General features: G+C 43.1%; 1 protein-coding gene across 1 annotated transcript in view; it reads right to left on the bottom strand.

Annotated features, from left to right (window-relative positions):
- LOC8042575 (low-density lipoprotein receptor-related protein 4) overlaps positions 1 to 12,123 on the bottom strand; it is a gene marked incomplete at its 5' end in the record, with an annotated part of 130,877 nt that overhangs the window by 13,795 nt on the left and 104,959 nt on the right. The window contains 6 exons of the mRNA XM_029975676.4: positions 2,858 to 2,955; positions 3,339 to 3,459; positions 4,220 to 4,397; positions 6,482 to 6,607; positions 7,524 to 7,743; positions 9,155 to 9,317. Of these exons, the coding sequence (XP_029831536.4) occupies positions 2,858 to 2,955; positions 3,339 to 3,459; positions 4,220 to 4,397; positions 6,482 to 6,607; positions 7,524 to 7,743; positions 9,155 to 9,317 (906 nt within the window). The remainder of the gene's footprint in view (positions 1 to 2,857; positions 2,956 to 3,338; positions 3,460 to 4,219; positions 4,398 to 6,481; positions 6,608 to 7,523; positions 7,744 to 9,154; positions 9,318 to 12,123) is intronic.

The following is a 12,123-nucleotide window of genomic DNA, read 5'->3' as shown; positions in this document are numbered from 1 at the left end:
TCTCCACAGAGCACTGGTGCTTGGTAAGAAGCGCACTCAACAGGGTAACCCGCCACGATCAATGTTCGCACGATTCTAACGCGCCCCCGATATTAATGTGCAGGTATATTTAGCGTTCTAATATTCAGAAAATAACTTGATGCCAATTGTACCACCCAGGTAAAGAAAGGAAGGCTGAACAGATACCTCATTGAACAAGTTTTATGAAATGCACGCTAATACAAAAATAAATACCGCGCACTAGTCACCGTTGTCGGAGTTCGATGATGGTTCTTTGCTGTCCCCAAAGGAAATCCTTGCTTTCGTCTAAAGCATTTTAGGTGCCACGCTTCTTGCGCTTGTATGAGTGCACAACCGTCGCCTCTGGGAAGGTTGTCTCCGAAACAACTTTGCAAGCTCGTCGGGTCGCTGGGATTGCGTGGCCACGCGGTGCTGCTCGATTGTTAACCTTTTCAAAGTTCATATAATGCCTCCCGGTAGAAATTATTATTTCTACCAGTGATATGGTAACCAAAATGGCGAATATAAACAAACGGTCACGATCGCGATGGGGCTAGCCACCTTATACCGAGTATTGCATTTTTCTTTCTGAGTTTCTGTTTTTGGTATTGATTGTAACGCGCATGTATTTTTAAGCACCGATTTTCACACAAAAAAGTGTGCGGTACAATTGTGCAAACGCGGTACTTTAAAAAGCATGAATATCGAAGTTGCGTGCTTGGGAGAAAAGCACACCTTCAAAGCAGGATAGTGTATGCATGCACCTAATGTATTTCAAAAGGAACTGAACCTTTGTGAATGTTGATATCTACCATACGGTATTTTCTGTACAATAGTCCATACCCGGTGCATAGTCCGCAGGGGCAAATGTAAGGTAAAAAATAAAAGCTTTCGCTTAGATAGTCCATACCCGGTGTATAGTCCGCACTTAGTTCCTAATCCGAACATAAAAATAATCAGTGCACCTTGTCAAATGCCTGCTGTGTTAAATCACAAAGAAGCTTGTATCATACATAAATCAACATTAATATACTCCGTTATTCATAAAATCCTTCACGTCTTGTCACAGCGAACGATTTAGAAAAAAACAAGTCCTTGTATATTTTGCACCTGTAGATATTCCGCATCAGGTAAAATTTAAAGTTTTAAACATGTATTATTCATAGACTATAGTCCAGAAAATATGGTAGACTGCAGTAATATTTTCAAAATTAAACTGTGGCTGTTATGTTAGAGTATATATATGTTAGGCAAAAATGGCCTGATAAGCTGCATTCATCCTTTGTGATTCTTTTTTATTCAAATTCAAGACTGAAAAAAAGAATATTTGCGTATAGCAAGATCTCTAAATCTGCTCAATTTCTGTATTTACTCGCATAATGAACACACTTTCTTTTCCCGAAAAATCGACATTGTCTAAGCTCATTATAACAGATCTGGTTACAACAGACATTTGGTTATAACATACCGATTTGGGAAGTTCGGTTGGTTTCCCTCTACGCACCATTGACTCAACTTCATATCTTCATACAACATACTCCTTTTACAACAGACCGAAATCTTGGTTAAAATCAAGGTCTGTTATAACGAGCTCAGACTGTATTTGGGGGTGTGCGTTCATTACACGGGGTAAATTTTTGCATTTACACACTGTGCAAATGTCATTTTAGGTGCCAATATGATATGGCAAGGTACTGTGGCACGGTTCCACTGACGGAGGCACACCTATGACTGGTAGTGGGCACGCCACAGTAACCATGCTCTATAAATTTGCGAACCTTTTTTAGGGTGCTTTCGGCGTGCCTTTTGTTGGAGAAGAAGCGCCCTACAAAGCTCACTTAGCACGGAGAGCGACGCAACCGTTCTTAGGCCAAACCACTTTCACAATATCACTGTCCGAAAGCGAATCACAGATGACGGCATGTTTGCAGGCATCAATGCATCCGATGGACAATGCACGTCCAAGGCCTGGCAATTCCTCGACCCCAGCTTCGCTAGGCATGCACGCCGCTGTTTCACATTCTATCCCTTCCGCAACCACGCAATTGCAGCCATTACAAGAGCAGCTTGGCTTGGCTTGACTTGGCCTGGCCACTTGGCGGCAAAAGAAAATTGGCTTCAAGACTCGCGGAGCCAAAAATTAAAAGTGTGTTCATTACGCGAGAAAAAGAAAAAAGTCCAAATATTGATGCCCGTTGTGGGGGGTGCATTCCTTATGCGAGTAAATATGGTAGGTTTAATTCTATAGGTTTAATTTTATGTCAAATCTGTCTGACATCCAAAGGCAGTGGACTTTTTGAGTTCACAGTTCATAAATATAGTTAGATTATAAATCAGCTTATAAATGAACAAGTGGAAGCTTGGGAGCAATCTTCACGAGTCTAGCTGGGTTTTAGTTTAAGCATGGTGCAAAAGTAGCGAAGGGCTTGGAGAAACTATTCAATATTCTATTCAAAAATATTCGGCCAAAAAATCTAATCTCTTCGAACTCAAAATCAAATTTTCGCACATGACTAATTCTGCCATTTCCATTAGGAAATGGCAGAACCTATTGCACAATGTCAACATCTTCTCTAAAAATCTGTCTTCCCTGTGTAGAAGCTTAACATGCCTGTGGTGTTTGTTTTAGGAAATACTGTTAATTCGCTTACACTATTTTAAACTCCCTCGTACATGCCACCATCCATTTGCATGCATATCTGTTCTGGCCGACAAAAAGGATGTCCTGCAAGTCGTAACGCCTGATTCTTTGTACGCTTTCGAGTAGGTATGTGTGTGGGCTTTGTTCATTAAAATGTTGCCATATCTTCGAGCATAGGTATGGCACAAATGTCTTGCTGAAAGCTGGGCCACTTACCCTTTCTCAGGAAAAAGAGCCAGGGCCCTTGGCTCATCGAGGTCCAGGTTAATGAGAAGCTTTCGACTGGACCCGTTAGCCCGAGCCACTTCTATCGCCTAGAAAGAGAGTTGAAGTGAGTCAGGGCCTCTTCTGAGACACTTGGCCTAGATTCCCTGGCATCATAGCACTTAACATCTGGTTGTACCATCCTCAAATCAAACAGAAAGCAATCAAGAATATTGTGTACAATATGCTCATAAACTGCACAAAGCTATCATAGCTGCTGACTGAAGTTTTGGTACCTATATCCTCAAACAATGTTTTTAGGACAGCATTTTAGGCACCTGTAACGGGCAACAAAATACTTAAAAGCCCCCATTTATGCACTACCAAAAAAGGCACAAGATCTGCCTTGAGTAGACCAAGCATGTCACCTAGCTCTAGACCGGTAATGGCCAGATATGCATAGCACCGTCAGAGAACCATGCTGCAACTGTACCTTTCGTCCTGAATCGGTCCAGTAGATGTTCTTGGCTATCCAGTCTAGAGCCAAGCCATCTGCTGCTGCAAGCTCCTGGTCAATTACCACCTCCATGCTGCTTCCATTCAGATCAGCTCTCCTGGCAACAGGAAATCACATTGTGTCAGTGCATACCAAAAAGCCCCCATGAACCATTTATCCGAATTTTTCTGCATCACACGAATAAATAAAATAGCTTCCACGAAAGGCTAAAACACTACCAGAGGGTAAGTGCAATTACATGCTATACCAGATGGGAAACTGTCACACCATAGCATTACATAAGTCAATAGTTAGCCCTTCCTCTGCTCCCACTTTTTTCTATGACTGCTATGATTACACCGCGGGTATAGCTTCCCCTCAGTGCGCCGGTGTTTGGTGCATTCAATGAGGCAAACCAGTCAGCCAACACTTCCAAAGGTTATGAGTTTTAGAGCTTGCTTCAAAGCAAATATAAAATAACATATTATTTGAAACTCTGATTCGAATATTCGTGCCAACCCCCTAATTTACATAGGTTGGAGTAGCCTGAAACAAAGTGGCACACTGAGGTTGTGGTTAATGAAACTAGCTTTCATAGTTAAATGTCAGTAAGCTTTCTTTTTTTTTTCTTTCCAACATGCTGTTCAGCAACAGATAACCCTCATGGTAAGGCCTCCCCATGACACACTACTATACAACAGCATGTTTAAAAAGAAGCCTGTTCAGGCCTTATCATAGCACTGGTGCCATCTTCAGAAAATATAAAGGGTATACCCCTTATATTTTCTAGCACTGCTTTAAAGCAGCGCTAGTTTGCTGTCACTGCATAAGTGGCAAAATGTTACACGTCACATGGGAGATATAAATCAGGCAATTACCGGATGACATCTAAAGTAACATCTGTGTAATACAGCTTCCACTCATCGAAGTGAAAATCAACCGCCACAGCATTGTAGATGTCGTTCAATGGTAGATGAATATCCGTGTTATCCGGCGTGTCAACCGAGATCTCACGAAGACTTCCTCTATTTGCAAACAGCAGAAATGCTGAAGGGGCTGCAGGAACAAAGAAAAAAAAAAAAACCTTAGTTGTAATACAGACTTCAGAATTAAGCATCCGAAAACAGGTGAACTATATTTAAGCAAAGACTCTCGGAGAGGACAAACGTACACTGCCCCGACAATGTTAACAAAAACACAATATCAAATCCTATACTACTCTCTTACTGTCAAGATCGGTTATAGCGAAGTCGGTTGTAACAAAATTGCGGCTACAGCGAAGCAATCACGATTTCCCATTCCTGTTTGCACTTTTTCAATGCATATGTGCCTCTTTTTAGCGAAGGAAATCAAGCAAAAAGAAATTTTGTGTTAATTGAAAAATAAATAATAAAATTGGGAAAGTTTACTGTCTTGGACCACTGCACTTTGCTGCCGCAGCCAAAAAGCCACCCAGAACAGGCTGCAGAAGATGCTGGAAAGGTCGCCGGCGGCAGTCTCTGCAACGTCATCTGCTGCCCACTCGTTATGTGGGAAGTTGTTTTACCGCATCACACGCGGAGAAGCGGTTGTGCATGCCGATAAGGGCGTTCAAAGTGCTAGCGACAATTTACCGGGAGAACCTAGATTTAAGAGAGGGAGCAGCGAGAATGTCTGCATTTGATTGTCGCATGGCCAGTGTGGCGACGAAACTGGGCGGAGAGGCGGACAAGTTTGCAGAAGGTGAACACTTTGGATTTTGACTCTTTGTATGCTGCAGCTCGTTTTGCAAACGTGGCCCACAAACCACGTGACCCCACTTGAGCAGTTGCCCCATCTCTTAAATCTAGGCTCTCTATACCAACGACAAACAAGCTCGAGCGCGAACTCGGTGCCATGCGCGCTTCTTTGTTTGCTTCATGACGTGTGTCGGCGTTTGGTCAGGAAGGTCGCTCTTGTGCGAAAGTCTACTTCGCTCAAGCACCGATTCGGCGAACCGTCGTCACTCAACAATGCCGTCCACCGCTGGCGTCCTCCGTGGGGCTGTCGCAGCTGTCGACATGCTTCGCACGTAGCAGGATCTTTTTTCGATCAGAGCTTCTCGCAGTTGGCGAGAAGCGGCTCCAATCTAGCAGAGGACGCGTACAGGCAAGCCTCGACCTCTTTCTGCAGGCCCGTGACATCCCATATTATCTTTTACAGCGAAGCTGTTAAGGGCTAGTTTCCCCAGGATCGTGTCCACCAGCAAATAAATGTCGACACAACACTCCGGACAGCTACCACTATCTATAAGCGATGGCGGCAACCAGACAACTGGCAAGCCCAACCCAACCAGCCAGACAACTGGCAAGACAGTTGTCTGGTGGCCACCATCGCTCATAGATACTGGTAGTTGTCCACTATCTATGAGCGGTGGCACCAACCCAACCAAACAACCGGCTTGCCGGTTGTCTGGTTGCCGCCGTTGCTCATAGATGGCGGCAACCTTTCCAGCCTTTCCACTCAGGCTTGCCAACTTGCGGCCAGCCATTACTTCATCCTTACCATGTACCTATACAGCTTTGCTGGTCTTGCTTCTTCACCAAAGTAAAAAGGCTAAAAGTTTTTTTTTTCCTGTTATTTTATGAGTTTATACATAACGATGAAGCGGATATAGAGAAGCGATTTCCGATTCCCGTTGGCTTCGTTATAACCGGTCTCGACAGTACTACTGGTTTTTTGGATGCAGGTTATGATCACATGAACTGTCCTATTGGTTTAGACAAACTCCACTGTAGTCTCTGCTTTTCTTGTACAGGTCTGTCAAATTTTAACATCAACTGAATGTAGAGAAACTAGCTCAGATTGGCTATAGTGCAATCTCTAGGGAACTTGGATTAGCTTTAACAAAAAAAGCAATGCATAGATAAAAATGCTTAGCAAGCTTTAAACAATAGACTTCAAAGCTTATCTGACGAGAGTGTCCTAAACTCGTAAGCACGGTGCGCAGGATAAATATACCTCACTGGGTAATACGGCCAAAAACACGCACAATATGAAGAAAGATCTGGAAAGGACGCTACATACTGTCCAGATCTTCCTTCGCATTGTCTGTGTTTTTTGGCGTATTATCCAGTGATGAGTAACCAACTAGCCCAACTTGCCACCTTAATTAAATGTACCTCGTTCACATGTTCTGGTGTCGGGCTTCAGAAGTACACCAGTCGGGCAGGCGCATGAAAAACCATGTGGCTTCCGCAAACACAGATGACTACATCCTCCGTTGTTGCGACCACAAGCACTGGCACCTAGACAGAGACATACTTGAGTAAGCCTTAATGCCAAGGAGCCTATACGACAAGAACATAGCACTGCGACTCATCCTTTTATGTTAATCCAAGCAAACTAGCATATCACCTCTACAAACCTCTATGAATCCCTGTCAACGTTCACTCACGTGCCTGGTGTAAGGATCAAGAGCATCAACTTTTTCACCGGCAATGATCCAGTTACTGGTCACCATCTAACTTTGTTACAGCCTTTCCGTTCAGACGAAGCTCTCGTCTTGATTAAAAATTAATTTAGGCAGACTGATTTTTTACTAAGCTCGTTCTAGTTGCTTCAACACTGTCTGGATGTCCTCAAAGCCTGAAGTTCTCTTTTCCGCACGGAACGTGGAGGCCCAATCCTTATGATTTAAGGAAGATTGATTATTAAGATGTCCGGTCATCATTTGTAATCAAGAGCATAATGTTCCCACGCTCAGAATCATAAAACAGATTCAATTTAATACTAATATTATTCGGTGGGAGTTGGTACCACAAGGGCACCACCGTATTTGGTGCCCCAGTAGACTTCAAATGGTGTGTTTATTTATTTTTCAGCAACACACAGCGATCGTGTAAGAATATTTTCCTCCTGAGAAGTATCTGTAATACATTTGTAAGAACCTGTGCTGTGTAGAACGCAGTACAAATAACAAAAGGATGTGAGACAAAAGGAAAGAGGAAGATCAAAAGCGCACAGGGGTCCGCCGATAGCGGGTGGCAACGAGCTTGTTTGCAAACAAACATCTGTGAATGCAGCCGACTCTCGGTAATTCAAAGTCGTTTTATTAGAATTCTTGCTTAGTTTGAAGCAGGGGTGCAGTCACGGTAATTATACATTCAAGTTTATGGAAAAAAAAACGCATCTACCAAATTTAGCATCGCAAGGGCAGCTTACCGGCATACTCTGTGTCAATGGCACGAAGATCCATGAGCCCAGCCAGGTTTCCGCGTATTATGTGACCATCGTGGCCATTCAGGCGTGACTGATGAATGGCCCTCGTCTCCCAGTCGGTCCAGTAAAGGTTGCCGGAAAAGGCGGCAACACCATAAGGATGTGCTATGTCTCGAACCAGGACCCTACGATTCTTCCCGTCCAAGCCGACACTCTCAATGACCTGAAAACAGTGAAGAGACGTTCCCTATACTGGCAGCCTCCCAAAGAGTGTTTATCCGGCGACAACTTGCAGTACAACACTATCCAAAGTTTTGTTTAGCAATCAATTTAAAACACCAGGTAAGCATAAGAACTTTGACACTAGGTTTTGCTTGTGGCTTCGTGGATGGCATTGGAGGCAACATGGCAGCGTACTCGTCTGCTTCATTCTATCATGTAGTGATGTTAGATGTTCATAATACTCTTCATTTCTAGAATACAGTTATTTAAGCCCATTTAGACGTAATATAACGGCAAGTTTTTTAATTTGCTAATTTTTCTAACAGCTCTATTACTCGGACGTTTTTTCGGTCCCGCGCAGTCTGAAAAATTGGACGGCAGCTGTTTAGCAATTGATGGCAGGAATGACAGTTGACTGAGTTGAATGCTTGGATTACTGCCATAACAGATGGTGACACTTGTGAGGCTCACATGTGGCCCTTCAACGAAAAAGCGAAAAACAGCTGAAAAGTTATACCAAAACGCCAGCACATGACCCTTCAGACAACTGTCAAGCTCACAGTGCTATGGTGCGACGTCTATGTTTTTTGTAACAAAGTACACGTGTGCAGCATCACACTACCGTGATTGCCTGGTATCGACCAGAAGTCGGATTGGCTTTTGTGGTTTCTGACATTTTCTTTCTGTCCAGAAAAACACAGTGAAAGTTTTTCCACATTCTTTTCTGTGATGCTATGTTCTCGCTCAGAGCTTATCAAGAAAGTGGTCTCAGTGACCTCCATAAATTTTTAAGGACACCAGAGAAGGGTGTTTTTCACAAATCTGATGATGTGCAGCTGGTCACCAAACTTGCCCAGAACATGTGAATGGCATCTTATCTCATGGGAGCGTCATCCTGGCGGCGGCCAAAGGACTATTCCATGACGTAGCATTCAGTGGAACGACCCAAGCACGGAAGGCTGCTCGCTGGACCGTGGACATTGCAGCTATTTTACCGGCCAGCCAATCTATACTTTGCTCCACTTTTTTGTGTGAAGATGCATAGGTGATTGCCAAAACAGTCAGTGATTTTACGATTAAATCAGCAAGCATTCAACAATGCGGCCGAACCGAGCAAAAAGCATAGGTCGCCTCGCAGGCGAAATTCCTGCATTGTGCCCAGTCCAACAGAGACCTTGGCCTTGAGCCAGCGGTCTCCACTGCTCGGACTGCTCCACTGAGTGCTACAGCTCTTCGACTGCCACCAGGACAGCACTTCCATGATACCAGATGCCATTCACCTGTTCTGGATAAGTTTGGTATGCACTGAACTTAGCAGAACAAAGATATAATGCTCCACTTCCAACGATTGCAGAATTTTCTAGAGACAATTACTACATCACTGAAGGCAAGCCAGCGTGTCGCTCACTCACGTCTTGCTTGGCGTCCGCCCAAATGAGCCGCGAGCCCTGCTTGTCAATGGCGAGTCCGTGGGGCCAGCCCAGTCCGTCGTGGACCAGGTTCATCCGGTTGTCTCCGTCCATGTCGGCAGTTTCAATCCGTATCTTGTTTCCCCAGTCTGTCCAGAACATGACCCTACAAGTAATCAAAGTGTTCACTGTTAACTGTCTGGCAACAAAGAGTGCTGGCTTTGTCAAGATGGACAATACCGGAAAATCAAAGCATTATGCTAGCCATCCTATAGTTAAGGGGTTCTCAAAATTTTCAACCACGATGAACTCTTTTGCTTATCGATTAAAAGCCAAGGAATCGCTTCCAGTCACAGCACAACCTTTCTTGATTGTCAGGCTCCGATGGGTCTTGCTTACATAAAAATCCAGCCACGCATAAATGTCTTGTCGGCAGTCCACTGAAGTCGGCACTATCGAAAGTAGAAGTTGTCAATGGCACAAGAGGACGCGAGGACAACTTGCTTCTGTTTACATGCTTGTCACGGGAGAACTTGAGTATGTCTGTTTGACAATGACTTCCGACATCATTTAACGACGAATAAGAGAGGTCTGATCAGTTGCATTACAAGAGGGGAACTGGATGGATGTTAACTCCAGCGTGTTATGCATCGCCTTAGGCATCTATATACAGGGCGCTTCTTTTAGGCTTAACAGATTTGTTTCAAAAAAGCTGTGAAAGCTACACTAATGTGGTTTGTGCAGTTGAGTTATACAGCCAGGGGGACATAGTATAGGGGGCTAATCGTAACGATCAGTCGGCTAATTAACTAAAATATGTTTATTAATGTTTCAATTATTGAAAATAAACATACGGTTAAAATTAGAAACTTGCCAAGAGTCATCGAAAACCACAAATCCCATAGAAAGACCAGGAGCACAAGGGAGCCTGGTGGAGCACTAGAGTTACCACTCATGCAGTAAGAGCAAGGCTACGAGTGCGGTAACGCGCCTGCGCAGTTCTAGAACGCAGCTCTTAGGCGCCCGTTCCCAAATGTAGTGGCGTCAGCGTCAGCATAACTGCTATATGCGGGAACGGGTGCTTAAGAGTCCTATAATGCAACACAGCGCGTGTTGCATTATGGGACATCACAGACCTACGAATAAAATCCAGTTATAACAATACCTTATATAATAATGTATTGCTTATAATGATGAATTTCTAGAATTTCTAGACTAGAAATGATCAGTTTTTTGTCTAGATACAGCGATATTCGGTTGGAATCGCAATACCGGATGACTGGTTAATAGCAAGAGTTGTACCAGTTAAAAAAGGTGGTAAAAGGGACTCATTCAATAATTATCGCCCCATTCCTTGGACTTGTACGTCGTGTAAATTACTGGAGCGTATTGTAAACAAACAGTTATTATCTTTTCTTGATGGATATGGTATACTGCAAACGACTTAGTTTTCACGAGCTCAATATTTCGCGATTTAGGTCAAAGCTGAAATTTCGGAATAATTCGCGGGTTCTAATTTTCACGACGCGGGGAATCTCAGTATAGAATCCAAATTGTTCACATTTTACCGGAATTGTTCGCAGGACCTATTTTTCGCAAATTGAAGGCAATTAGAGAAATTCGCAAAAATTAAGTTGTTTACAGTACTAAGGCAAATCAACATGGTTTCCATAGAGGGTTATCTACAACAACAACTAGTTGAATGTCAGCGTGAAATATCCCGTCATGTAAATGATCATTTAAAAGTGGACGCCATATTTATTGATCTGTCAAAAGTGTTTGATCGCGCACCTCATCACAAGTTAATTAATGTACTTATTGACCTTGGTGTGCCTTCATTTTTCATAAAATGGATAAGGCCTATCTTACAAATCAGCAGCAGTTCGTAAATATCAGTTGCACATTTTCCAATTTGTCAAGCATTTATTCTGGGGTTCCACTAGGCTCTGTGTTGGGCCCATTGCTTTTTCTAATATATGTCAACAGCTTGTTTTATATCAACAGTGACAGACCAGTAAAAATAAGAATGTTTGCTGATGACTGTGTAACATGAACTCCTATAACCACTGTGGACGACCATATTGAACTAAATATTACCTTATCCGGTATTTTGACATGGTGCAGCTAAAATAACATGAAAATATATACCAGGAAAACTCAATACATGCATATTACAACAAAAAAGAATACATTATGTATGAGCTTGATGCTGTTTGTTAAGCTTTCGAAGTTGATAGCTACAAGTACTTGGGTGTGATTATCACAAGCGATTTAAGATGGATCCAACATGTGGACTATTATATAAAAACAAGGTAACAAAAAAATCTTTGGTATCTACAAACAAGGTTGCTTAGGACACTTTCTTCGGTTAAGACTCTTGCGCATAAAGCTATAGTAAGACCGACCCTAGAGTATGCATCCGAAGTCTGGGATCCCTTGCAGGTCACACCACTGATCTCTTCTATAGGGGGCAGGATGGCGCATTGAGCAGAAATGCTTGAAGCCACTGGAAGTAAGCGGCTTGTTCCGGAAGTGAGTGCTTGACAGGCTTTTCAACTCTTCCAAGTGCTGGTTCAAACAGCATTTAGGGCACTGTGTTTTTTCTTGTCATCCCAAGAGAGCCTGCTTGTTGCGGCGTACAGTGAAACCCGTTTAGAATGAACCCACGTACAGCGAATTATTGCCGATATCGAACTCACGAAAAATTTAAATAAAAAAGCATGTAAAAAGTACTTTTTATAACGAACAACATATTGGCCATATCAAGCTTTTTCCACCCGCGAAGGCTTCCAAAAACGCGCAAGCAATCGTTTTCTAGCCTGTCCCCTTCCGCGAAAAAAAGTGGGAAAGAAAGAAAATTCCAAAAGCTCAAGTTGCGAACAAATTTGAGCGAAGAGAAGCGATTCAGAAGGGGAGAAGGTTAAGAAATACACTCTGCGTGCACGCACAAAAAAAATAATAAAACTTTTCAT

The sequence above is a fragment of the Ixodes scapularis genome, unplaced genomic scaffold (assembly GCF_016920785.2).
Source record: "Ixodes scapularis isolate PalLabHiFi unplaced genomic scaffold, ASM1692078v2 PGA_scaffold7__128_contigs__length_106722199, whole genome shotgun sequence".
Taxonomy (NCBI): Eukaryota; Metazoa; Arthropoda; class Arachnida; order Ixodida; family Ixodidae; genus Ixodes; species Ixodes scapularis.
This window is presented reverse-complemented; position numbering and strand designations above follow the sequence as displayed.